This window comes from Mus musculus, chromosome 15 (genome assembly GCF_000001635.26).
Source record: "Mus musculus strain C57BL/6J chromosome 15, GRCm38.p6 C57BL/6J".
Taxonomy (NCBI): domain Eukaryota; kingdom Metazoa; phylum Chordata; class Mammalia; order Rodentia; family Muridae; genus Mus; species Mus musculus.
Genome location: NC_000081.6, coordinates 94,320,046 through 94,345,564, shown reverse-complemented (window position 1 = coordinate 94,345,564; position 25,519 = coordinate 94,320,046). Strand labels below are relative to the sequence as shown.

The 25,519-nt window shown below is 43.2% G+C and overlaps 1 protein-coding gene across 7 annotated transcripts in view; it reads left to right on the top strand.

The window, feature by feature from the left end:
• Positions 1-25,519, top strand: part of Adamts20 (a disintegrin-like and metallopeptidase (reprolysin type) with thrombospondin type 1 motif, 20) — a 163,761-nt gene that overhangs the window by 86,510 nt on the left and 51,732 nt on the right. For 5 of the 7 annotated variants that reach the window (XR_001781517.1, XM_006520863.3, XM_011245594.3 and 2 more), the window contains 14 exons: positions 1,510-1,627; positions 4,418-4,513; positions 6,712-6,878; positions 7,028-7,157; positions 11,840-11,966; positions 14,037-14,247; positions 14,920-15,084; positions 15,485-15,649; positions 16,644-16,763; positions 17,719-17,826; positions 19,095-19,259; positions 19,362-19,652; positions 20,744-20,905; positions 22,610-22,783. Coding sequence is in view for 5 of the 7 variants with exons in the window: in XM_006520863.3 (XP_006520926.1) it covers positions 1,510-1,627; positions 4,418-4,513; positions 6,712-6,878; positions 7,028-7,157; positions 11,840-11,966; positions 14,037-14,247; positions 14,920-15,084; positions 15,485-15,649; positions 16,644-16,763; positions 17,719-17,826; positions 19,095-19,259; positions 19,362-19,652; positions 20,744-20,905; positions 22,610-22,783 (2,199 nt within the window). In the remaining 2 variants the exon portion in view is untranslated. Of the gene's footprint in view, positions 1-1,509; positions 1,628-4,417; positions 4,514-6,711; positions 6,879-7,027; positions 7,158-11,839; positions 11,967-14,036; positions 14,248-14,919; positions 15,085-15,484; positions 15,650-16,643; positions 16,764-17,718; positions 17,827-19,094; positions 19,260-19,361; positions 19,653-20,743; positions 20,906-22,609; positions 25,234-25,519 lie in introns of those variants that run through there. The other 2 variants (XR_001781518.1, NM_001164785.1) reach the window with 2 other exon arrangements.

Here is a 25,519-nt window from a genome sequence, read left to right as displayed (position 1 = left end):
CTTTGATATCATGCTGTCTCTAGGATTATGGTTAGCTTTATTATGAAGTAACTCACCTATACTCTAGGGCTTAGGAGGCTAAGGAGGGCTAGCCTGGTCTAGATAGCTGCTGTATCCCACCTCAAAAACAAAACAAAAGCAGTCTAAAGTGCATTCGGATGGCTGCTTTTGTTTCACTAAGTGTGTTTAGCATTGGCGTGAAGATGAGGTCCGTTTCTTTTAAAGGTAGGGAGAGAGTGGACTGGGGCATAGCAAGTGCTTTTGCCCCTTCAGATGTGGCCTCCTGTGGTAACACGTCACCCACATCCCCTCCCTCTCTAGGGCTGTATCCCTTAGTTCTCCTTCTGTTCAACCAGCAGTGACTGAGTAGATGTCAGGTGCCATTCACGTCAAAGAGAAGATCTTAGCAGTGTGAGGCAGTGAGAACCCAGAGGCCCTGAAGCCGTGCGCCTTATTTAAACAAGCAACACAGCCAACAGAGCCAAGTGAAACGAAACAGAATATGGCCGGGTAGCCCGAACCCCCACATGCATTTGACTTTCATTAGATATACAGATAAACCTTCATTGAGGAAATATTCTCGTTATGTATTTAAAAACTCCATTGTAGAAATATTCGCTTTATGTGTTAAAAAAAAATTCCATGTGTCAGGGTGATGGGAAAGCTGCCAAGTCTAGCAACTTCAGCTCTGTCTCCGGAGCCCACGAGATAGAAGGAGAGAACCAACTCCTACAGACCGTGCTTGCACACACCCTGCCCCACCACCCCATTCAATAAATACATAAATGAAAAGACATTCGTGTGCCATATCAACTTTTTTCTTCAGGTCACTCAGTTTAGAGGTTTAGAGCCATAATTTTTTTTTTAAAGTAATACAACCAACATCTTTTGTTGAGTCTTCTATTGCGTTGCTAATGTGTCTGTTTGAATTATCTTTCTTTAAAGAGTGGCATTCTTCTTAAAAACGTTTCATGTGTGTCAGTGTTTTTACCTGCTTGTATGTATGTGCACCACATGCATGCAGTGCCTACAGAAGCCAGAAGAGGGCACCAGATCCCCCTTGAACTGGAGTTTCAGATGGTTATGAGCCGTTAGGTGGATGCTGGGAATAGAACTCAGGTCTTCTGGGAGAGCAGCCAGCACTCTTACCTGCTGAGCCATCTCTCCAGCCCTGAATTATTGTTTTCAAATGATTGTTAAATACGGGAATCATTGTCTGTCCCAGTGAAGAACTCAAGGCATCGCCTGAGGATCTTGATTCAGAGAATTCTGTAAGCTCTTTGAAGCACACTGATTTTCAGACCCTGGAAACACAGCTACTCCCGTGTTTCTTGGCAGACAGAGAGGCTCCTGTTGTACCAGAGTCCTGATAGTTACAACTTCATCCAATAATATACACAATAATATATACAATGATCCTTTGAAGAGAACCCTGTATACTTTAAAGCACTGTGCACATAATGAATTAGTCACCTTGATGATACGAATCATGACCATTGTGTTTTGAAGCAAGCTGGCTGTGATCACGTGTTAAACTCCAAGGCCAAGAGAGACAAGTGTGGAGTGTGTGGTGGTGACAACTCTTCGTGCCAGACCCTGGCAGGTGTCTTCAACAGTGCCCATTACGGTAAGCTGAGTGTGCTTGCCTCCGGTTTTCCCTCCCGTCGGGACGGGTGCTCTACTGTGTAATGGAGTACAGCAGGAATGCTTTGTTATAGCCTGTGGACTCTGTCTCCCCAGGCCACAGTGGTTGTCGATGAAAAATGTTCAAAGGGAAAGAAACTAAACCTTGATCCTGGGATGTTATTTGAATTTATGGATTCACTTGTTCTAAGAAAAACCTGATTCTGTGTTTTTGTTGGTTTTTTCTCTGGAAAGAGGTTCATGTGTCCCAGACTGGCCTGGCACTTATGGTCGTCCAACCTTGACTTCTCAAGTGCTGAGATTACAAGCACACACTACCCATGTCACCTCACGCTGTGCTGGGGCCAAGCTCAGGGCTTCTAGCATGTTCAGCAGGCTCTGTACTAACTGAGACCATCCCCAACCCTAAGTCTAAAATTACAACCACAACCACAACAACAACAACAAAAATCAGATGTATTAATAAAAGTCAAACAGCAAAGTCAGTGGTATTTGACTGTGGTGTGTGAATGTTACTTAAATTTAGAGAGCTTTTAGTAGTGTTCATGCAAGTTAGAATGTATATATTTATGGATTTTCCTGGAAAACTTGCTTTGAATTATTTTAACATTGGAATCTATCTATCTATCCACCTACCTATATCTGCTTGCCTGTCTATCTATCATCTATTTACTTTTGCGATTAGATACCTGGTCTGTGTGCTGTGTTCGTTTTTAATACTGTATTGAAAGTGTTGATTGACGGTAAGGGCTAAAGTGTTAATTTTATTGTTGGGTCACAGTTGCCGCCCCTTGATTTCCCAAGTAGCATTGTGCATTTCAGTTCCAATGGGCACTTGACCGTGATTTCAATTTCATTTTAAAGTGTTTTAAGACTACCTCAGACATTTTCCATTCTTAAATTTTCTGGGAAAATGTTCTTTCTTTGAATGACACAAAGCAGAGCCCTAAACCTTTCCCAGTACGGTAAATGGTTATTTCTCACAGAGTCATTTCCGACATTAAACTATGTTCCTATGATTGCGTTCACGATGATAATGGCCACTATTTGGTTGAAGGCTATAACACAAGACTAGAAGCATAGAACAATTCATATTTTAATGTGCTGACAATGGTCGTGGTTTTCTCTTGGTTACCGATGATTTCACGGGAGGTGCCTACTCGATCCCCTTCCGTAGCCACTGACACAGTTGTCGTGGACTTCAGCTACTAAAACACATTTCCCGTTACAAAACCACGCACATCAAATTAGAGCCAGGTACTTAACCTTTGTGTAAATTATGTGGCAATGAATAGTTCCCAGACAAATGGGAAGCCAGCTGCAAATCATTTGCAGGGTGGGGATAAGAGTTAGCAATCTGCCCCCTGGTGGCCGCCTTCATCCTTGCACCCTTCTAGTGCTTTGAGGAGACCGGTGGAAGAAGTCATTTTATAGAGAGAGTTGTCTGAGTTAAAATTAACGTTGATTATAACCTGCAGGACACACACAGCAGTCGAGCAGTTATATTTATGCCTAAGTTGTGACACTTTAAAGAGATAAGGCAATCGGCTGCAAAGACCTACAGGTCACCTGGCAGCGTCATCTTTAAAGGACTATAACCACGGCACAGGATTTTCAAATATAAGGCATAAGAGAAACTACAACTCTTATTCATGTACTAAATTGAGGGAGTCAATTTTTACAAGGACAAGAAGTAAGCTGTAGTAATATCTCTTGAGCACGTGGAGGTCTGTGCTTTACCTGGGCGACTCAGCTGGCTCTGTGCGTATTTTCAGGGTCAGGAAAAGTTCCCGTTTTCTCGTTCAATGTGTGTTTTACACGGCGTTTCCTCTTCAAGCAGTGATAATATTGCAGAATTTTGTCCAGTGAGCTAGAGCTATCGCTTTCATTCCACTCCAATAACTCCATTCCACTCCTTTTTTTTTTTTTTTTTTTTTTTTTTTTTTTTACTTTTCTTGTAACGGATGTTGACAGACTTTTAAAAGTAATGCAAAACTTGGATCTAAGTATGGAGATTCTTGTTTGAGGTACAAACTAGAAGCCTGAGAAAAAATTTAAATTCTATTATTTTCTCAGTAGTAAAATCTGCAGCTATTTAGTCTCCACCAACACACCATGTCAGCAGCTCTGATAGCCCTAGATTTGTACATGCATTTGAAACCCAGGATTGTAAATAAGTGTGTTGGCCCTAGATAAACACTCTATTATACATTCAGAATTATAGAAGTAGGAAAAAAAGAGGAAATGTTGAGCTTTGAGATTCTCAAGATTGAAGCTGAAAAGACATCCCAGAAGCGACTCTTGCTGCTTTTGCAGAAGAGCCGAGCTCAGTTCTCAGCACCCACATCAGATGGCTCACAACTGCCTTGACTCCAGCTCCAGATAGCTGGAATCCTCGTCAGGTCACTGCAGGCACCGCCTCTCCTCTCCCCACCCCTGACACAAACATACACAAAAATAAAAATAAAATCTTAAGAAGCAACTGAATCTTAAAGTGTGTATTTGGGGCAGTTACCCTCATGTCAGTCTTGCAGGCTAGAAAGACGTGGCGAAGAGTGGCTATGCCATGCCGTCCTGCAGCTACTTGGTGGTGATAAGTGGTGGAAACTCTGAGCTTTGTGCAATAGTGAGCTTTGTGCAATAGTGAGCTTTGTGCAATAGTGAGCTTATTGCAATAGTGATACTTTGGGGAGTTCGAAGATTGGGGATGAAAGGGGCAAAGAACTACATTTACAGTTTTGTGAGATTTTCTGCTTGCAAATCTATTTTGCAGGTTACAATGTGGTTGTAAAGATCCCTGCGGGGGCTACAAACATTGAAATCCTTCAGCACAGCTATTCTGGAAGACCAGAAGATGACAACTATCTCGGTAAGCAACCGTGGTGTATGTCTGCCTCAGGTGCAAACTGTTGGACATCTGTGGTTGAGGTAGCTCTGTCTACACAAAGTATATTTAAGCTACACACAATATATCCTTTTTAGAAAGAAAAAAAGGAATAACGGGGAGAATTTTTAGTTTTTGTTTTTCATTATAGTATCTTAGGTAACCAAATGTTTAGTCAATTAAAATTGCATGCATATTCGGAATAAATTTCTCTTCTCTCTAATGTTCATGGTAGTACTCTTTGGCTATCCTGAAATGTGTTTTTAGTATGTAGCAAAAGTACTTAAATACAGTTTTACTTAAATTTCTTCTGTATGTAACTAATTTTATATTTTGAGTTGTTACTGAATATGGTCATTGTCTATTTCTAGTGTGTAAACATTTTTGTTTCCTGAAAAAGACACATATTTCAGATTTGGAGAATTTTGCTTAACTAGAAACATGAAAGAGTTTTAAAAACAAATACACTTATTTACAATCCTGGGTTTCAAATGCATGCACAAATTAGGGCTATCAGTGCTGCTGACATGGTGTGTTGGTGGAGACTAAAACAAAGGTTTTCTTCTCAGAGTGAGCCAATTCCTGAATTATCTAGTTCCTCGACCTGGAGAAGGGGGTGATGTACAGCCAATAAGACGATTTATCTGCCTCCAGTTAGTAAGATTTGAAATATTGGCCCATGTAACTCCTACATACCACCAGCAATGTGACTTTGTTATGAACGGCTTATTTCAGAAAGCATGGGTGGCATCATAGAGTCACGTGTACAGGGCTAGCTCTTCAGCGGGTACAGGATATCTTTGGCCTGAGAGTTTAGACTCTTACAGTAACAAATCAGCTGGACCTCTCACACAAGTGTTGGGTACGTGTGACCCACATACCTAGCTGAGCTGCTCACTGAAGAACACTCAATTTCATGCAGCTATGAACTCTATCAGACTCTGTATTTAGATGTAGCAAATCATGAATGTATATTATATACGCACACATGTACGTGTGTGACAAGAGTCCGAGCTACTTTTCCCATTGCTGTGATGAAATACCCTGACAAAAGACTTTTAAGGTAAAGAGGGTTTGTTTTGGCCAACTATGTCAAGGGTGTAGACAACATGCAAAGAGGGTCCGAGCAACAGAAGCGCAAGGCAGCTGGTGACCTGCCAGCCACAGTCAGAAGGCGGAGAATTACTGCCTGTGCTCAGCTAGCGTTCTCTTCCATACAGACTGAACCCAAGCCCAGGAACTGCGCTGCTTAGAGTTAGGAAATCCTAACCTCAGAAAGCCTAATCAAGACGACCCTTCACGGGCACGGCCAGAGCCTCACCTAATCTAGATGGCCCTCTCAGGAAGCTTGCCTTCAAGGTGATTCTAGATACGATCAGGTTGATAATAATGACCACCGGGGTTTATATTGATTCTTTAATAGGAGTCAATTAAAGATTGATTGAAAGGGTCTATAAAAGGAAGATATTATTTTGAAAAGAGTCACACGTATTGATGGTGACCAACAGCGTCTTTGTGAATAACTGTGGACATTTTTGGGGGGATGGGGTACCCTGCTAGTGTTTTATGTTGCTCGGATCCCCATCCAGTGGTCACACAGATGGTCCCGGTTAAACTAAATGGGCCACAAAACCAAACCAAGGGTCACAAATCAGGGGACAGGGTTAGTAGAGAGGAGTGGAAGAGGATGGGGGTGGGGGAGAGGGGAGGGTGGGGGAGAGTAACCAGAATGCATTGCATCCGCGTACGACATTGTCAACGGGCTAACTTAATTTTAAAATTTGGCTTTAAGACATTAAGGCTTAGCACATTTGTTTCGAATTAAACCTAAATGGAATGCAGACGGGATGTTGTCTGCTTTCTGCACTGGTGATTGTCTAGTTGGGTGCTCTGTATGGGGGCGCTCTGGTTTGTCCAGTTTCTCCTGTCTCTGTGTGTCTTTCCTGTTTCATGCCTCTGGAGAGGTTCTGGGATGCGGCAGGGTGGGATGAATCTGTCTTAACATACTTGGCTGCTCTGTTCAGGTTTCCTTACACAGCACCATGGAGAAGCTTATCTCCTTAGCCCCCATTTATATCTGCTTTCTGCAGATTCAGGAAAGAGCTTGAATTTGAAAGTGAAGCCAGTTCCTCCCACCCTGCCCGGTCCCTATCTCAGGAGAGCCGCGTTACATTGTTTTTCAGCATTATCTGACACTCAAGGGAACTTTCTCCTGAATGGAAACTTTGTTGTAAGTATGGCGAAGAAAGAGATCAACATCCAGGGTGCTGTTTTCGAATACAGCGGGTCAAACAACTCGATTGAAAGAATTAACAGCACGGACCGGCTGGAGGCGGAGCTCGTTCTGCAGGTAACTAACGGCTAGTAGGCAGCGGCGAGACAGAGCTGCAGTCTTTATCAGTGGACTTGTGACGTGCTTGCCATTATCAGCTATAAAAACAATGTCTCATGAGTTTATCTTTTATAAGTTAATTGTGTGTCCCTCTGTATTTTATTGAGGTGTTGTGTGTGGGTAATTTATACAACCCTGACGTGCGCTATTCCTTCAACATCCCCATTGAGGAGAGGAGCAATCTGTTCTCCTGGGATCCATACGGGCCGTGGCAAGACTGTACCAAAATGTGCCAAGGTACCCTGGCCTTAAATAAGAGACCCAAGTTATGCATGCTGGTATTGTCTGGATTTCCCTTAAGTTTGGTTGGATTTCTTTTAAGTGTGACCTTCCATACACAGAGCACACGGGCTTGCAACGTACCCTGTCTGTACCCCTTCTTCCCAGGTCTTTCTTTTCCTTGTGGCTAACCAACCACCCCATCAACCCTACTGTTCTCTCTCAGCATCTTCCACTGTTGCTCTCTCTCCTTTCCCTCTAGGTTTCCAGGTTAGTACCAACCCCCCCCACCCCCCCCCCCGTCATTCCCCTCCACACATCTTTTCTTAGAATCCCATTTGTCTTTCACTGTCACAATGTCAAACATTTATTTCTCTTCCTTGGACACGAGAAAATAACATTTGTACTGTGACGTGAAAAACTGGAAGGATCAGAGAGGAAAGGGGCAAAGGAGGGAGATGGAGAGCAGAAGGGAAAACGGAAACAGTGGAGCCACGGCGTGGTCTGCAAATGTGGGTGTGGTTGTGATATGATGCTGTTTCTGCTCCGTACCGGCGAGATTTATTGAGGGACCGCTTTGATTCAGATCATTGTTAGGAGCCCAATTTTATATTCAGATATAGACTGCACATAAACAGACCTTGTCATGCAAGTGCAGTGCCATGGATTCCCCAGAAAAGGTGGAGGAAGTTGTAGAGTGTGGAAGCTGAGGTATACATCTTGTATAGGATGGAGCATGGGGCGTGAGGATGCGGGGGGGCAGTGGATTAGAGGGAAGGAAGCTCTGAACAGTGTGCAGATGAGGAAGGGTAGGTGGTAGATTGGGGCAGGGCTGCTCAGGATGGTGTTCTGTCATTGTGTGGGGCAGGGTCTCAGAAGGGACATAGTAGTAAGTGGCACAAGATCAACCAGGATCGAATCAGGGCACTGCCAATCCTGGGTGGCCTAGGGTTTCCATTCTGTGATCAAACATCATGGCCAAAAGCCACATGGGGCAGAGCACTGCCCACAGTGAGCCGTGCCTTCCCAATTCAACCGTTAATCAAGAATCTGTCCCACAGTCTTGACCACAGGCCAGTCTTATGAAGCATTTCTCCAACGAGGTTCCCTCCTTCAATGATTCTAGCTTGTGTCAAGTTGACAGAAAGTCTAGCCGGTGCACTGGGGAAGCTCAAGTGGTCATTTTGACGAAGAGGCCCTGGGTGAACTTTGCAGAAGACAAGTGGAGTTCAGAGAGGTGGGGACAGCCATCCCGCACTCAGTGTGTAAACAGATTTGTGGTGTGTGGCTGTGGACTCGGGACAGCAAGTCAAGCAACAGGTGAAGGAAGCAAGATCCTAGAACACAGTGGATACCTCAAGAATAGCTTCTGAGAGGCAATGAGCAGGAAAATGGGAGCTATTAATTCCTTGGCCATCAAACACTGTGATGGGATTCTCTGTGTAGCTCTGTGGCTTGGTACTTACTTTGCTGTGCTCTGAAAGTACCTCGTACTCAAGACTTTAGAACAGCTGTACATTTTTGTCTTAGAATTTTCTTTCTTTATTCTAAGTATATTTTTCTCTATCTCTGCAATATCCCTCTTCGCTCTGTGCTCATAAATGTGTCTTGTTTTAGACCCACTGTATAATTGTCCCCCTTAGACACTCCTTCAGTGTTTTCCTGGGAATTAATTATCTTCAGTCTTTTTTAATCTCACAAATCCTCCTTTATATTTACCTCCCTCATTGGGGGAAACAGACCACAGTATGTTTTGGATAAGGAAAGGGAATTTTGGGGGGTTTACCATTTCTGCAATGCTTGGCAAATTCTTTAATTTAATGATGTAAATTCCCGATAGACAACTTATCTTTTGGCACATGAAGGTCTTGCCCTTTGCCTTCTTCTTCAGCTTTCTCTTTTCTTCCCAGGGCTTAAAAGGGGCATTCTCCATTCTTAAAGCTTTCCGGATCCTCTCCTTAGTTCTAATGATGTCCGAGAACGGATACACTGCTCTGTCCTGCGTGGGTCGTGGACCAGGGAAACAGAGAAAGGTCCACAGGGAAACAGGGAAGGGAAGAAAGGACAGACGCAGGCGTGTGTAGGGAAAGCCTGCGATTGGCTAGAACCATGCTAGTTCCTATGGAGCTGTACCACCTGGGCATCAACCCCGGAACCTCAGCGTGTTTATTATTCTCAGTCTGAGAAGGAGGGGTCGAGAGTCTGGTGGGGGGGGGGAGGTCTTTGTAGTGAAACAGGCTCAGGCTGTAAATATCTGGGTGGAAGGAAGCTGCTGTCGGTCCAGTCACCTGTACAGTCTATCGGCATCAGTACGTGGACCAGAGGAAGGCGTTGCCAATTTCCGGCGCTCTCAGGCATTGGTCCTTGACAAGAATACACGTCTACTTGGGGCTTCCTCAGATGCCTACATAGATCCCTGCATGTGCTGTTCTTTCCTGTCTTCTTCCTGTGGATTTTTACGACAATCTTCGGAAATAGATCCTTCTTGGGTTTTGTTGTTGTTGGTTTTTTGTTTTTGTGTTTTGTTGTTGTTTTTTTTTTTTTGACGATTTTCTCACATAAGTCTTTCATCTTCCTAGCATTTTGTCCTATTTGAAGGTAAAGCCTCTTAAATTGAAGCCTAATAATCTCCCATCTTTGACCTCTTTGGTTAGTAGCTCTAGCCGTGCCTGGTCCCGGATCATTTGGTTCTTCTTATCTCTTGTGTGTGAGACTTCCTGAAATCCCTGTTGATGCTTTTTAATATGTAAGAGCTAAAACTGCTTCCTGGATCATAGGAGTGACTGGGAGAAGACCCTAAAGTCAGTTGATCATTCGTTTTTTGGGAACAGTGCCCCAAGAGAAAAAATTCTCCTCTCTTCCATTGGTCATGGTGGGGAAAATGGAACTGCGTCCTGGATGCAGTGGGCACAGAGGGTGCAGGGAGCTAGAACATCACCTCTGTGTGAGGGACTCTTCCCTTGTCACCCGTTTCTGTCCCGTGTGACCCTTATTTCCTGTGCTCCGTGTTCTTCTTTTCCAGGGCGGTTCTGTCCAGCATTGCAGCCGCCAGCCATCTCTGACCAGTCTGTTTTCAAGTGTGAGCTTCCTACTAGATTTTGGAGATTAAAATGAAAAGAAAGTAGAATGTTTTTTAATAGTTTTTATATCAGTGTTTTTGAAATGATCAAATTCAATACACTCGGGGCTAAATATAAGAGCCATTAAAGTTAATTTTTCTGTACCATTTTACGTCTTACTTCAATCACAGGAAGTACAAAATGGCATTTGTGGCTGGCAGCCTGTTCTTGGTGACTGGGGTAGTTGTAGTTTAACTGTCCTCTAAACCTGAGTTCTAACCCATTCGTTGTTTCTCCTTCCTACCCTCCTGCCCTCACAAAGCTGGGCTTTGTCTGCCTTGGTTCTGTCTGACACATTTACCATTTCTTTTCATCTTCACAGTTCCCTCTTCTGGTCGGCTCTATTTCCTTTCTTTGTTTTCTTTTGCTCCTTTACATACGTACCTCTTCAAAATCATTTACATTTATTTTAAAGAGGGTTTAGACTAGATTTGAGACAAACACGTGTTCGTGTTTAGTCAAGTGCGAGTACAAAGTGGAACGTTCACCAAACAGAAATCTGATCATGTCACAGAGTGCTTCGACTCCTGAAGAGGATGCGTATTCAGGGTGCTCTGGCCCTGGCTGGCCTGAAGAGAAACAGCTGCTCAGTCTCTGCGGAGTGAGCAGAGGCTGGCATTGATCAGACCATGTTTTGGGGTTCATTGCCGTGTCTTTCTCTGCCCTGGAAACAAAACCAGACCTTACTTTTAGAGCAGCTGTATTCCTAGCAAACAGTGGAAGTACACCAGACTTGCCCCATCTGCCTCGCCCCTCTTCCTCCCAGCAGCTCCACCATGAGTCTTGGCATCCATTGACACAAGTGTGTATAACCGACAAGTTAGTTCTGACTCTTGACGAGACCCTGTAGTTTACGCTAGAATTCTTCTTCATCATGCTGTGAATCCTGTTGGTTTTGACAAGCAAATGGTGATGTGTTTTCTACATTCCAGTGTCCACACAGAGGAGTTTCCCAGCCTCTACACCCCCACCCCATGTGTCACTCTTCCATTCTGTCCTCTGCAGTCTGTGGAATTACTAATCTTTGACTTGCTCATCATTACCTTTGCCATTCATGATTCAAGTCTGAAAGGTGGACCCTAAATGGACAGAGCTGGTCTGAAGGGAAAGGACCAGGACTTGGTGGCATAGACTGTATCCCTGCCAGTCAGTTCACATAAGTGTCATTCCACCTGACATGAAAGTTGTCATAACACTGTAACAACACATATTAGAAAGTAACCTGTGCGGACAACGATCTAGTAGTAACATGACTTCCGTGCTGGCCGCAACCCTACCTTCTGACCCTGCTGTTGCAGAAGTGAAGGACGTTTTACTCCATAGTTACTCCAAATTTCTTTTGGGCTCCCCACTAAGCAAACTCTCACCCCTACCCAACCCACCCCCACTTCCTGGTCATTGAGGATTCAGCTTATAAAAAGTAATTTCTGACAAGACTAATTAATGTACTATCGACCTGTGAATAGTATAAAAAAAATCTGCCTTCCTAGCTGAGTCATTTGTGCTAGTTATTGTAATTACAGGACATCTACTTAAATACATTTCTCTTTAATTTTTAATTTCTATTCCACTCTGGCCAAGGTCTTCATAGAAGAAAAATTGCCTGCGTCCGTAAGAGCGACCATGCAGTTGTATCTGACCACAATTGTGGCCACTTACCGATGCCACTGTTTGTGACTGAAAAGTGCAATATGGACTGTGAACTCAGGTAAAAGAGAAGTCCATGTGATGTAACCCAATGTAACGAAGATGAAGTAGTTGCTAGATGTCTTAGTCAGGGTTTCTATTCCTGCACAAACATCATGACCAAGAAGCAAGTTGGGGAGGAAAGGGTTTATTCAGCTTACACTTCCATACTGCTGTTCATCACCAAAGGAAGTCAGGACTGGAACTCAAGCAGGTCAGGAAGCAGGAGCTGATGCAGAGGCCATGGAGGGATGTTCTTTACTGGCTTGCCTCCCCTGGCTTGCTCAGCCTGCTCTCTTATAGAACCCAAGACTACCAGCCCAGAGATGGTCCCACCCACAAGGGGCCTTTTCCCCCTTGATCACTAATTGAGAAAATGCCTTACAGTTGGATCTCATGGAGGCATTTCCTCAAGTGAAGCTCCTTTCTCTATGATAACTCCAGCTGTGTCAAGTTGACACAAAACTAGCCAGTATACTAGATAAAACATCCGCATGGAGCCAGCCTCTAATTAGTTAAGTCCTGTCCTCTTACCCTGTTGTTTATATCACTCAAGATCTCTACTTCCTGCAGGGCTTAGTAACTCATGTGACTTTTGAATTAATCGTATTAGCTAAATACCAGTATGTAGGCATACTGTGTGCAACATGGAGTCAATTTATTCTGTCAAATGAATCCAGATAAACTATAATCTGAAAACCCATAGTTTAAAGATTTGACGCAGTAGGTTCATGTAGTGTGATTGTACAACTCCAGCTGAGATTAAGACCCCCCATCAACATGTAATATTTGAGAATGAGAGTATAGATTGAGTTTCCTGATATAGTATAATTGGGTTAATATATTAACAATCCTAAGCAAGGCACAAGCAAGTGACACTTTTGTACCAAATTCTAAATTTCTTATGTGTTTGTGTGTGAGCCTGCATGTGTGTGTGGCTGGTTAATGGACTTGTGTACACTAAAAACAAAAACCTAATAACCTCATATTCCAATTAAAGAAATTACCATGTGGCAGGCGATATTAAATATTAACAGATAGCCAAAAACCTCTCTTTCACGCATGGAGAGTGAAAAGTTGGATACACTGTGCACTGGGTGAAGGGACAGACATAAAGTCTCATAGAAATGGCTACTGCCGTTACATGCAACACAGTGGAGTCCTTCAGATGAGGGGGAGGTCTCGGCCCCATGCTTTATTATACAGGTGTACACTGGACTGCAATTGGGATGATTTGGCTAAAGTTACAATTTTTACTTAGTGAACAATGCTTTTTTTTAAAAAAAATATTTCTAAATAGAGAATACAGGAATTAACTAGAGGTTGTGATATGCATCACAAGTAAGCTGTTTAGCCGGCTTCCAAAGGCTGTATTTTAACTACTGCAGTAAGAGTCCCAGGCCGCCCTGTTCATATACCAAGGTTTGCCTGGGGTTTGCAGAGGAGGAGCCCATCTGACTAGGAGTCTTAAGTCTACCATGATTGCAGTTAGGTGCTCTCAAGGGAGCTTGCAGTTCTAAGGCACACCTCCACAGTTGCCACCAGCTGTTAGTGTGTGACCAACATGCCCAGCGCTTGCATAGTTTTAGAGCAACCAAGAGTTTATTTGGAAGATGGTAAGATCACACACACACAAACAAACACACAGAGACACACACGCGCGAGTGCGCGTGCGCACACACACACACACACACACACACACACACACACACACACGCTTTAAAAAGAATTGGAACCCAGTCTCTTTGAACCTCATTTTTTTTTTTTTGTACACAAGAACTTTCCTTTTTGCGTGAAACAAAGTTTAATTCATGGGACATGATCTACTTATATGATCTACTTATATGATTATATATATATATATATATATATATATATATATATATATATATATTTATATGGAGAGAGAGAATACAAGGGCCAATACAAGAATGATTCATCCTTAATTCAGCGATTTATTATATAATTTCGAATGGATTATCCCTGAACTCTTAAAATGTTTAAAAAGTTAAATCATGCCCAAGCCTTTAAATTTAATTTAAATTACTATTCATAAGCACTGTTCCTAACTGAATTACCATCTCCTCTCTAGGTGGCACATCATTGGGAAAAGCGACTGCTCATCCCAGTGTGGCCAAGGATACAGAACCCTAGACGTTCACTGCATGAAGTACTCGGTTCATAAAGGACAGGCTGTCCCAGTAGGAGATCAGTACTGTGGTGACCAGCTCAAGCCTCCCAGCCGAGAGCCATGCCATGGCAGCTGTGTTTTGACAAGGTGGCATTATTCAGAGTGGTCCCAGGTAAAATTTAAAAAATGCCTCCCCTTTCACCAATCAAATGTTTCTAGCTCTCTAAAATACATTAGAGAGCTGTGACAAAAGGATGGACCATCTAGTGATTGCCATATCCAGGGATCCATCCCATAATCAGCTTCCAAACACTGACACCATTGCATACACCAGCAAGATTTTATCGAAAGGACCCAGATATAGCTGTCTCTTGTGAGACTATGCCGGGGCCTAGCAAACACAGAAGTGGATGCTCACAGTCAGCTATTGGATGGGTCACAGGGCTCCCAATGGAGGAGCTAGAGAAAGTAGCCAAGGAGCTAAAGGGATCTGCAACCCTATAGGTGGAACAACAACATGAACTAACCAGTACCCCGGAGCTCTTGTCTCTAGCTGCATATGTATCAAAAGATGGCCTAGTCAGCCATCACTGGAAAGAGAGGCCCTTTGGACTTGCAAACTTTATATGCCCCTTACAGGGGAACACCAGGTCCAAAAAGGGGGAGTGGGTAGGTAGGGGAGTTGGGGGGTGGGTATGGGGGACTTTTGGGATAGCATTGGAAATGTAAACGAGGAAAATACCTAATAAAAAAAGAGAAAAAAATGTCAAAAAAATTAAAATACATTATTGTTAAAATTATTATTATTATTATTATTATTATTATTATTATTATTTATTTTTAGTGTTCTAGGAGTTGTGGCGGCGGTGACAAGACTCGGGAATCCTACTGCGTAAATGGCTTTGGCCACCGCCTTGCTGAAAGCGAGTGTCGGGAGCTTCCGCGGGTGGTGCTGGAGAACTGCAATGAATTTCCGTGTCCCAGCTGGGCAACGAGTGAGTGGAGTGAGGTAACATTAAACACGTGGCTCAGAAAAACTGCTATAGAGTGTCACGCTACGGGAACTTACAGCGCAGGAGTGTAAGCTCCAAATGTATTTATCAGACAAAGCAGGAAAACCATGTAATACCGTCTAGTTCTGGGGCCATTTATAAAGACCAGGCCAGCGGTAACATTTATTTCTATTGCTGCTTTCATAAAAAAGCAGGAGTACCGTCGCATGGTGGTGGGTCAAGCACGTCTCCAAACCTTAGCTTTGGATCTTCTAGAACAGACGGATATTTTAATGAGACCTGGGTGGCAGATGTTAAAACCTGAGTGGCTGGTTTCACACAGCCAATGTCTCTAGAGGGGTGGGGGGCTGGCAGATAGTTGTGACACTTTGTAACGCGGCTCTGTTCACATCTCAGTGTCCTGTCACATGTGGAAAAGGAATGAAGCAGCGACAGGTTTGGTGTCAGCTGAGTGAAGACCCCATGAGGGATGGTTTCTGTAATGCCAGTACCAAGCCCGAGTCGCTGAGACCCTGTGAGCTCCGTGCGTGCGCTTCTTGGCATGTAGGACCGTGGGGGTCTGTGAGTATATGACGGGGGCTTCTCTGCTTCAACGCAACTGTACAGAGAGAGAGAGAGTGGCTGGAAAACTATAATAATTAACTCTCTTCTTAGGGGAGGCAGTGAAATATGGCTCGGTGTCACTTAGAAACACATCCTAGGGGGCTGGTAAGAGTGTTCCGTGGGTGAGGGACTTGCTACAAAGAGCCTGATATTCTGAGTTTGATCTCGGGAACTGTCATAAAAGGTAGAAGAGGAAAACTGACTGCACAAAGCTGTTTGACGTCCACATAAGTGCAATGGCATATGTCCATCCGTCCGTCTGTACATACATATACACAAGTAATAATATTAATATTTGAAAAATGCAGAACTGAAATGCAGTTCCTGAATAGGTTTGCCATGCTTAGTATTCAGCTTCGGTTTTGAGTTTACTTTCACCAAAAATGCTAGAAACATCTGCTTTCGTCTTGTCCAGTGCCAGTGCCCTTACTTTGCCCCTACTGTGTTTAGGAGTCTTGTCCAAGGCCCTGGCGTGAAGGGTGGTCAGGCCAGGTGAGGTGGGGAAGTTCAGTGTCCCATGGAGGCTGCCGTGCTGATGGAAGGCTCCTCCCATTTCTTTAACTAAATACATATTTCTTTCTAGAGAAGGGACTTTAGTTAACATATTAGATAACGTATGTTCATTGGGCAGGTTTGTGTTTTACTGAAATTATGTTGTTTCTTCACCTGGCATCGCACGACTCTACTAACATTTTAACCTGACAACTTTAAAAATACATTACTCATGGTGCATTTGGTGAACTGCGGTGTTTAGGTAATACCTGTACAATAAATTTGAACAAATAGGCATGCTGATTCAATTTACTGATTACAAGTATCATCTGATACCAAGGATTGGTCAAAACAGCTAAGGAAAGTACACAGTTAACTATATATAACTGTAGTTCACTGAGAAGGTGGGGGTCTATGTCACCCTTGAAAACTGTTTTTGGCACCTGTCGTTTCCTTTCAGTGCACGGCCACCTGTGGACATGGATATCAGATGCGTGCTGTTAAGTGTATCAGTGAGATATTTGGCACCATGCTAGATGACAGAGAGTGCCCGCAAGCCAGCCGGCCAAGTGACAGACAGGTAAAGGAAGTCTCCTCATGGATCAAAAGAAGAAATACTTACATAAAAGAAGGACTATCGATGAGCACAAATTATATATATATATATATATATATATATATATTTGTCCTTATCATCTACACCTTGAAGCACTTTCTAAAATACAGAATACACCATTCTTGGTTTTGCCCCACTTGTGTTTATGCCAAGGCTCTTCTCTGTCTGCTCTACAAGAGTTCATTGGACTCATATCTCCCCACTCTTTCATAATGGCTGTGTTTGTGAACCCCATGAACTTGGGGAAGTGTTCTTTTCATGGCACAGCCCCATATTCCTTCAGAATGTTCTATATTAGGCCTGTTTTGAAGGGCTTTCTCCTTTCAGTGGCCAGATGGAATGGTGACAGACATTGGAATGTTGCCTTCCTGTCCAGTACTATCACTTCCTTCCTGTCCAGTACTATCACTTCCTTCCTATCCAGTACTATCACTTCCTTCCTGTCTAGTAACATCATTCCGTCCTGTCCAGTACTATCACTTCCTTCCTGTCCAGTTCTATCACTTCCTTCCTGTCCAGTACCATTGCTTCCTTCCTACCCAGTACTAGCACTTCCTCCCTTTTCAATATTATTACTTCCTTCCTACCCAATACTATCACTTCCTTCTTGTCCGGTACTATTACTTCCTTCCTGTCTTGTCTGATATTATCACTTCCTTCCTGTGCCATACTATCTCTTCCTTCCTGCCCAATACAACCACTTCCTCCCTGTCTAATACTATCACTTCCTTACTGTCCAATATTATCACTTCCTTCCTGTCAGTACTAGCCCTTGCCAGCACTTTGTAAGTGAGAGCCTTCGGGTCATCCATTTACAGTTTAGCATGCAGTTGTCTTGGGGAAACCAGGCACAAGGTTTAACACAAGTCAGAGTGGGTTGTTAAATGGCAATTCCATAAGGTCTATTTTTCTTGAACAGGACTGTATATTGGCACCTTGCCTGGCTATTCCAGAAGTGGGGGCCACCTCCTTACCAGCCATTCCCCTGGGAAGGGCAGCACAGTGGCGCCATGGATCGTGGACCCCAGTGAGTGACACTGCATTTCTTCTGTGGAGGCCTCGCTTCATACAGGAAAAACACTTGCTCTGCTTTGCTGGTTTTAGTGTCTGCATTCTTTCTCAGGCATTTGATGGCATGGGAGATTTGTAGGCTGAGAACCAGGTGCTGGAATGACAAAATGACCATCCTTCCCATGAGCCCATATTTCTGTGCAGGATGTGTTTTCTACTCTGTAAAATGAAGTAGTCCAGATAGCTGAGAAACACATGTGGTATTCCGCATTTATCAGTTTCTGGCTTAACTGCATTTCTGGCTCAACATTTTCATCCTGTTTTGTTTTTTGAATCGAGAGCTATCATGCATTAGTTTTTTCAGCTTGTTTTAATTCCAGATTTTAAATTATGAGATCAGAGGACTTCTCTAAACAAAGTCATTCAAGGTTGTTTTAATATCTATGTAAGATGTTTTCAGTCCCTTTAATTTTGACATGTGACTAAATACTTTGAATATTATGTTCATTCAAATTATTAGATCTGACATATAAAACATTACCTAAAGTGGGGAATTTTACTGCCCTATCTGTATTTGACTCAGAAATAACGCCATGTGATATCACCCTCTTTTTAAAAATTTTATTTATTTACATTTCTAATGTTATCCCCTTCCCCAGTTTCCCCTCTGCAAATCCCCTATCCTGCCCCCCTTAACCTGCTTCTATGAGGGTGCTCCCCCACCCACCTACCCACTCCTGCCTCATCGCCCCAGCATTCCTCTATACTGGAACATCAAGCCTTCACAGGACCAAGGGCCTCCCCTACCACTGATGCCAGATAAGGCCCCTTCAGCTTCTTCAGTCCTCCCTCTAACTCCTCCATTGGAGTCCCCGTGCTTAGTCTGATGGTTGGCTGTGAGCCTCCAAATCTGTATTGGTCAGGCTCTGGCAGTGCCTCTCAGGAGCAGCTGTATCAGGCTCCAGTCAGCACGCACTTCTTGGCATCTGCAATAGTGTCTGGGTTTGTTGTCTGTATATGGGATGGATCCCCAGGTGGAATAGTCTCTGGATGGCCTTTCCTTCAGCCTCGGCTCCACGCTTTGTCCCTGTATTTTCTTTAGATAGGAACAATTCTGGGTTTAAATTTTGGAGGTGGGAGGGTGGCTTCATCCTTCAACCAGGGGGCCATGCCTAACCTCTTATGCTTTCTCTGCAACTTTTGTCTTTTGAGACACAACAGCTACAGGTGACTAGAGTGGGGGAGGTACTAGACCCATCTCACTGTTCTCTGGCTTTTTTAAAGTGCTCTGTGTCCTGTGGAAGAGGCAGTCAGGCCCGTTATGTGAGCTGCCGGGATGCTCATGATGAAGTGGCAGATGAGTCGAATTGTGCCCACTTGCCTCGACCTGCTGCGGTGTCTCTCTGCTTCAGCCCTTGTGGAGAGTGGCAAGCAGGGGACTGGTCACCAGTGAGTATGCCTACGAGCAAGCAGACATCAAAAATTTAAAGACAGTGTTTGAAATGGATGGCGTATATTCCACTGTAATGCTGGTTAACTTTCCGATCTCAGTGTTCAGCCTCCTGTGGACATGGGAAAACCACCCGACGTGTTTTATGCGTGAACTACCACCAACTGGTCGATGAGAGTTACTGTGACCCGGAAGGCCGTCCTGTGACTGAACAAGAATGTAGCCTGGCAGCCTGCCCACCCTTATACAGCCGAGCTCCCAGCTCCTCTGAGCAGCCAAGCCACGTTCCCAGCAGAAATGTTCCATTAACTCACAAACCAGGAGAGAATCAAGATCAGGGGGCCCAGCTGTCAATCAGAGGAAACCAGTGGAGAACAGGCCCTTGGGGAGCAGTAAGCCATCTTTATTGAGTTATATTAATTTTGTAACTGAGTCCTATTACAGTCCTTTCCCAGATACGGGTGTAATGACATCAAATGCTTTTAATGTAAATGTTATCTAAAGATCAGGAGCTCAGCTCTGCAAAGGCTGGAGCATTTTGATGCCGATTACAACCCCCAGGGTAATCTCCAATGAGAAGGGCTTACTGAGGAAGGCACTTGAATGCCCCTTGATTAGAGTCCATATCATGCAAGCCAGATCAATCCCTGTAAGAGGTAAGACTCAAGGTTTTTGAGAAAGAGACAGATCTTGCGGAAAGGCTATGCGGAAGGCTGCTGTGAGTCCTGAGGATGCAGGGGTCATTTTTATGGAGTAGACAGGGCTGAGCGGCAAGTAACTATATGATGTCTGCTTTAAAATACCCTCCCAGTGAGACCTTAAATTCTCTCTACCTAACCTGTATATTGAGAGTGAGGGATCACTTTCTAATGCAAGGTTGAAAGACTATCTTTTCATCAACAATTTTTATTTATTTTTAAGACAGGGGCTCGCTATGTAGACCAAGCTGGCCTAGAACTCACAAAGCTCTGCCTGCCTCTCTGCCTCTGCCTCTCTCTGCTTTTCTCTGCCTCTCTGTGTCTCTCTGCCTCTCTCTGCCTCTGCCTCTCTGCCTCTCTCTGCCTGCCTCACTTTGCCTCTCTCTGCCTCTCTGTGCCTCTCTGCCTCTGTCTGCCTCTGTCTGCCTCTGTCTGCCTCTGTCCACCTCTCTCTGCCTCTCTGCCTCTCTGCGCCTCTGCCTCTCTCTGCCTCTCTCTGCCTCTGCCTCTGCCTCTCTGCCTCTCTGTGCCTCTGTGCCTCTGCCTCTAGTGCTAGGATTAAACCCATGTGCCCGCCATTGTCAAATTCTAATGAAGCCCTTGGTAAAAGTCAAGTGTTGTGACAGATTTTCTTGATTAAAACAGTGACTCCGAGTTCGAGAGTTTACTGTTGACCTTGCTTTGCTTTGGGCCCGTTGTGTTGAGTGTTGCTTTGCGTTGAGTCAGTCGCCACCTTTCTCACCGTGTGGAGCGTGCAGTGCGAATTTCTGTTCTGTTCCCATCAGTGCTCCAGAAGCTGCGCCGGTGGTCTTCAGCACAGGGCTGTGGTCTGCCAGGATGAAGACGGGCGAAGCGCTACTTCCTGTGATGGGTCCTCCAAGCCCCCAGAGTCAAGGCACTGTGGCTCCGGACCTTGTCCGCACTGGAATTATGGGGACTGGGGAGAAGTAAGTTATGCTGTCCCCTGATACCATCCTTGAAGATGAAAGTCGTGTGCTTCCTGCCTCTGGCCCTGTGGGATGACTTCATCTCACTATTTTGTGTAGAAACAGATATTCTTAAAAGTTCCTTTGGCAGAAGCAGTCCGGTGTGACAGTCATTTGTGAGAGAGCATGATCGATGTTATTTAACAAAACCCGATGTGGAGGCCGGTATGTGTGTGAGCTGCCAACATCTTTCAAAGACTTCTTAGAAAATTAGATTGATATAGGTACAGAAAGCCAGGTTGATATTTGTGCCGTGCTTTCTATTGCATGCCATTCATTTGGCAAGTCATCTTTTGTAAAAGTATCTTTTATTCTCCTGGAGTATTTGTTGTATCTGAGGCTTACTGCCTCTATCTTCTAACCTAGGCCTATCTCTGGAATCTTCTAGCCTCTGCCCAATCTAATCTAGGCCTAGAATGTTTACAGCCTTCGAGACTTGCTGCTGAACAAGTTTCCCCTTTCCGATCTCTCATTCAGCTCAGTTGTTCAATCGGGTGTCTTTCTCGGCCTCTGAATTGCTCTACCTGGCCTCGGACTAACTCTTGCAGTCGTTTTTAGTCTTCTGGCTCCTTCTCATTCTCTTGCTTGTTCTGTCTTCACCTCTGTCTTACTTGTTCTCGCTTCAATCTGTCTCTGTAAGACTCTCCAGGTAAAGCTGCCTCCTTCTCCCGCTGTGCTGCTCCACTCTCCCTCTCAACTCGGCTGCACTGCTCCCCACGAACTGGACTGTATTCCTCTGCTGCTCTCTCCCTCCTGTACTGTCTGCCTCTCCTTTAAGTAGCTTCTCTTTCCTTTTCTCATGAAAGTTGGGCATCGCCTAATCTGTCACATCTGTCTCTGATTCCTCCTTTGTCTGCCACTCAGTTAGACATCACTTTCATACATGAGTGCTTCCTTCTACAAATTAACTTTATCTTCGTTAGTTGGGATTAAAGGTGAGTACTATGGGGATGTCTGTATTCCAGCCAGAGGGATGAAAGTTGTGTGCTAAGAGCTGAGCCACACCCTAACTAGAAACAGGTTCAAATATCCTGTAACAGCCTTTGAAATAAATTATTAAGTAGTTCTTTGTGCCCAAGCATCCTTAAGCACCATAAATGTAAGGATGACTTCTGAAACTGTAACTTTGAAGGTTAACCATGCTCCTCCCCCATGTTTTAGATGGAAAGGGAAAGGAAAGAGTCAATGCTCTTAGATGGATACATTACTCAGTTTAGCTTTTCAGAATGACCTTAGCATATACTTTCTCTTCAGAAGTAATTAGGAAATCCTTCTTTAAAGGGATACTTTAGCTGCCAACGGAAATGTATCAAGTTCCCTTAAAAATCTACTCTCCCATAGCAACTTCCAACTCTAGCATTGCAAATAATATTTAGACATTGATTAAATAAACATTATCATCTTATAATCTAGGAATGCATCTCTGTTGCCAGAGTGCTTACCTAGCATGCAGGAAAGCTGTGCATTTGGCCACATAAACTAAGTGTGCTGCACATCTGCAAGTGGGGGCAGGAGGGTCAGAAGTTCAAAGTCAACCTCAGCTACATAGGGAATTCCAGGTCAGCCTGGGTTCCATGAGACCTTCTCTCAAAAGAAGACCACGGAAGAAATATAATATTCTCTTTGAAGTTCAATGGGCATAAACTTTGCTATTCTTATTTCCAGTGCACACAAACCTGTGGTGGAGGGGTAAAATCAAGATTTGTGATCTGTCAGTTTCCCAATGGCCAAATGACACAGGAACACAGCTGTGAACTGCCCAAGCCACCTAGCATGATGCAGTGTCACCTGCACGCCTGCCCTGAAGATGTGTCCTGGTATCGGGGACCATGGAAGTCGGTACGATAGTTATAGTAGGCTTATGACCACGTTCCTTTTACTTGAATTTCCTCTTTGTAAGTGGAAAAATTCATAACTATCTTGCATCTGATTACTGCTTCTGAAAGCTGACCATCAACTGTCCTGGTGTGTTTATTGAAGTCGATATTTTGAGCAGGAATTCATTCAAGTACTGTAATTACATATGTGTAATGGTTTTATATGTATTTATATGTGAATTTTGAACTAATGGAGATGCTTTCTTTCATTACACCTCTGACCTTCACTCCAATTAATCAGATTTGTGCACAATGTTAACATTCCACTTGTAAGGCTATGTCTTGTTTGAGTTTATTATGGTTATATGTGGCTTTTGTCTGTGCCTAGCCAATAACTGATCTAAAACCAAATAACATTCTTTTAAAATTTGCCTCCTCACTGTTAAATTGTTTTGTTTAGAAATGTGAAGATAGTGAAGACAAAGACATTTGCTTACATAAAAATTGTTCATAGTTAAATGCATCATAGGAAACTACGACTTATGTAGTAATTTACTATGAATATCCATTTTCCACCGTGTGGACGTACTGTGGGTTAGGAATATATTACTTTTCCATGTTTTGAATCATAGTCGAAACTCATAGATAGTGCTCATAAGTATTTTCTCTAATATTTTTCAAATATCTAGTCGGGAGTATAATTAATACATGAGTATATTGAAATTAGCATATTATCACCTTTTTTTTTTTTTAGATCATGAAAAAAATGAGTATTTACCTTCCAGATAAAATCTAGATTTGAGGCAGCGATCTATTTGTAACTAAACTCATAAACCGAGACATTCTGTCCCAAATGGGGAGAAAGCTAGCCAGTACCTGGGGACCAGCCAGTACCTGGGGACCTGGATCTGGCGGCTTTGCTTCTGAGCTCCATGGTGCTATTTTCCTGTGAGGGAGTGGATAAGCTTGAAGCATCCACCTGCCTCTCCGCTTCCTGATAGGTGCTGCAATACCTCACTGTGATGATGCTGAGCTAAGATTTTCATCAGGGATACGTGTGCTGGCTGTTTTCATATGCCATAAGCCTTACTGGTACTCAGTGAAGTCATTTGTTCCTTACCATCTGCGGCGGATGCTACACCACAGCGGTTGAGCTGACTCTGCCAGCCACAATGGTGGAAATATTTACTATCAGGCCATTTCTTAGAAGGTTTTGCTGAGACCTTGGTGGACAGAAAGGCATGTCTAAAGTACAGGACAGAAACTTACTTTAAGTCATAGGCATCAGCATGGCCATGTTCTGTAGGAGTTAGGCATCCACAGGGGCTTCCACCTGGTATTTTGAACACTCTGCAGTTCTAAACTTACCCAGCGTGGTATATGCATTTGTCTATGTACTGCACTGGAATATCTGACCCTGTATTCCAGAGATGTGTGTGCATAGACCATGCCGTAACTGAGAAACCCGGATGCCTATTATGTCCTCTGCACGAGCAGCCCTTCAACCTCACAGAAATAGTCAGTCAAGAAAACGATCCCCAAGCTTCCAGAGCAGTAAGGGAGGATTGCAGAGATCTTCAGTGTGTACCACACAACTGTTTCAAACGCAGCTAACCGAGTAATCTTTGCACTAGTGGAAGACTGTAATATCTTTATATATTTTGATAATTTGAAAATGAAGTTTTTTTTTTAAATCGCGATAAATGTTTATGCCAGAATTTTTTTTTACAAACCTATTTATTTGCATGTGTAAAGATATATATCATTAGAGTACCTGGATTTCTGTAATTATATGAAGAATATTTATTTTTTCAATTAGTCTTTTATATTAAAAGGACTCAGGGGATCTGAGGTTTTGTTATCAAAACCAGGTATATATAAATATATTTTTTGACTCTTTCAGTGTTGCTTACAGATTAGCCAAATTTCAGAATACCTCTTAGAATACATTAGATTAGTACTCTTTCATGACTGACATGAATGTCAATAGACCCTGCTCATCCAGTTAGAAAACTAAGGGAATATATGTGTATATACACAAATGAATGACAACACTGAACCTTTTTATTGTAAAGGAAAGTAAAAAGACAGTGAGTAAAGTCATGATTAAAATATTTTAGAAAAAAATTGAAAATATTCTTAACTTTTCTTCATGTTCTGAGAAATCTTGTGTTGTAATAACAGAAAGAATAAATGAATTGTAATCCATGCTTGTTAATTGAATAACTGCATCTTTGTAATCAGCCAATGTGAATGGACTGTATCTTTACATACGATGTGTGTCAATGTGCTGTCGTTACGCTTTGCATAATGTATATGTATGCTGTATTATTATCCCTTGTGTCAGTACCTAAATGTTTTAAGCAACTGACAAACCTTATGCTGGAACGAATGGCCCCTCTCCTTGGTGCTGTTTGTCTTAGTAACAGGCTGTTGATGTCTCTTATTAAAAAGCTAACTGTGGAAAGTGAATGTTTTCGTAAGTTTACTGAGTGTTTGTATAAGTTACTACGGTTTTCTACATATCCCTTTTTTACAAACTAACATAGCAATGGAAGAGTGTAAGGTGTACCGTTTACCTGTCAATACAAAACTACTAGAAACATCTAAGTTTTCTTTTGATAGATTATACACACTGAATACAACTTAGTGGTACTTATTATTATTAAACTCACAGATTATTAGTTTGTAACCAGCATAATCTTTAAGAGGCTCATCACACAGAACATTGGAGGAAATGCTTTTTTAAAAAAATATT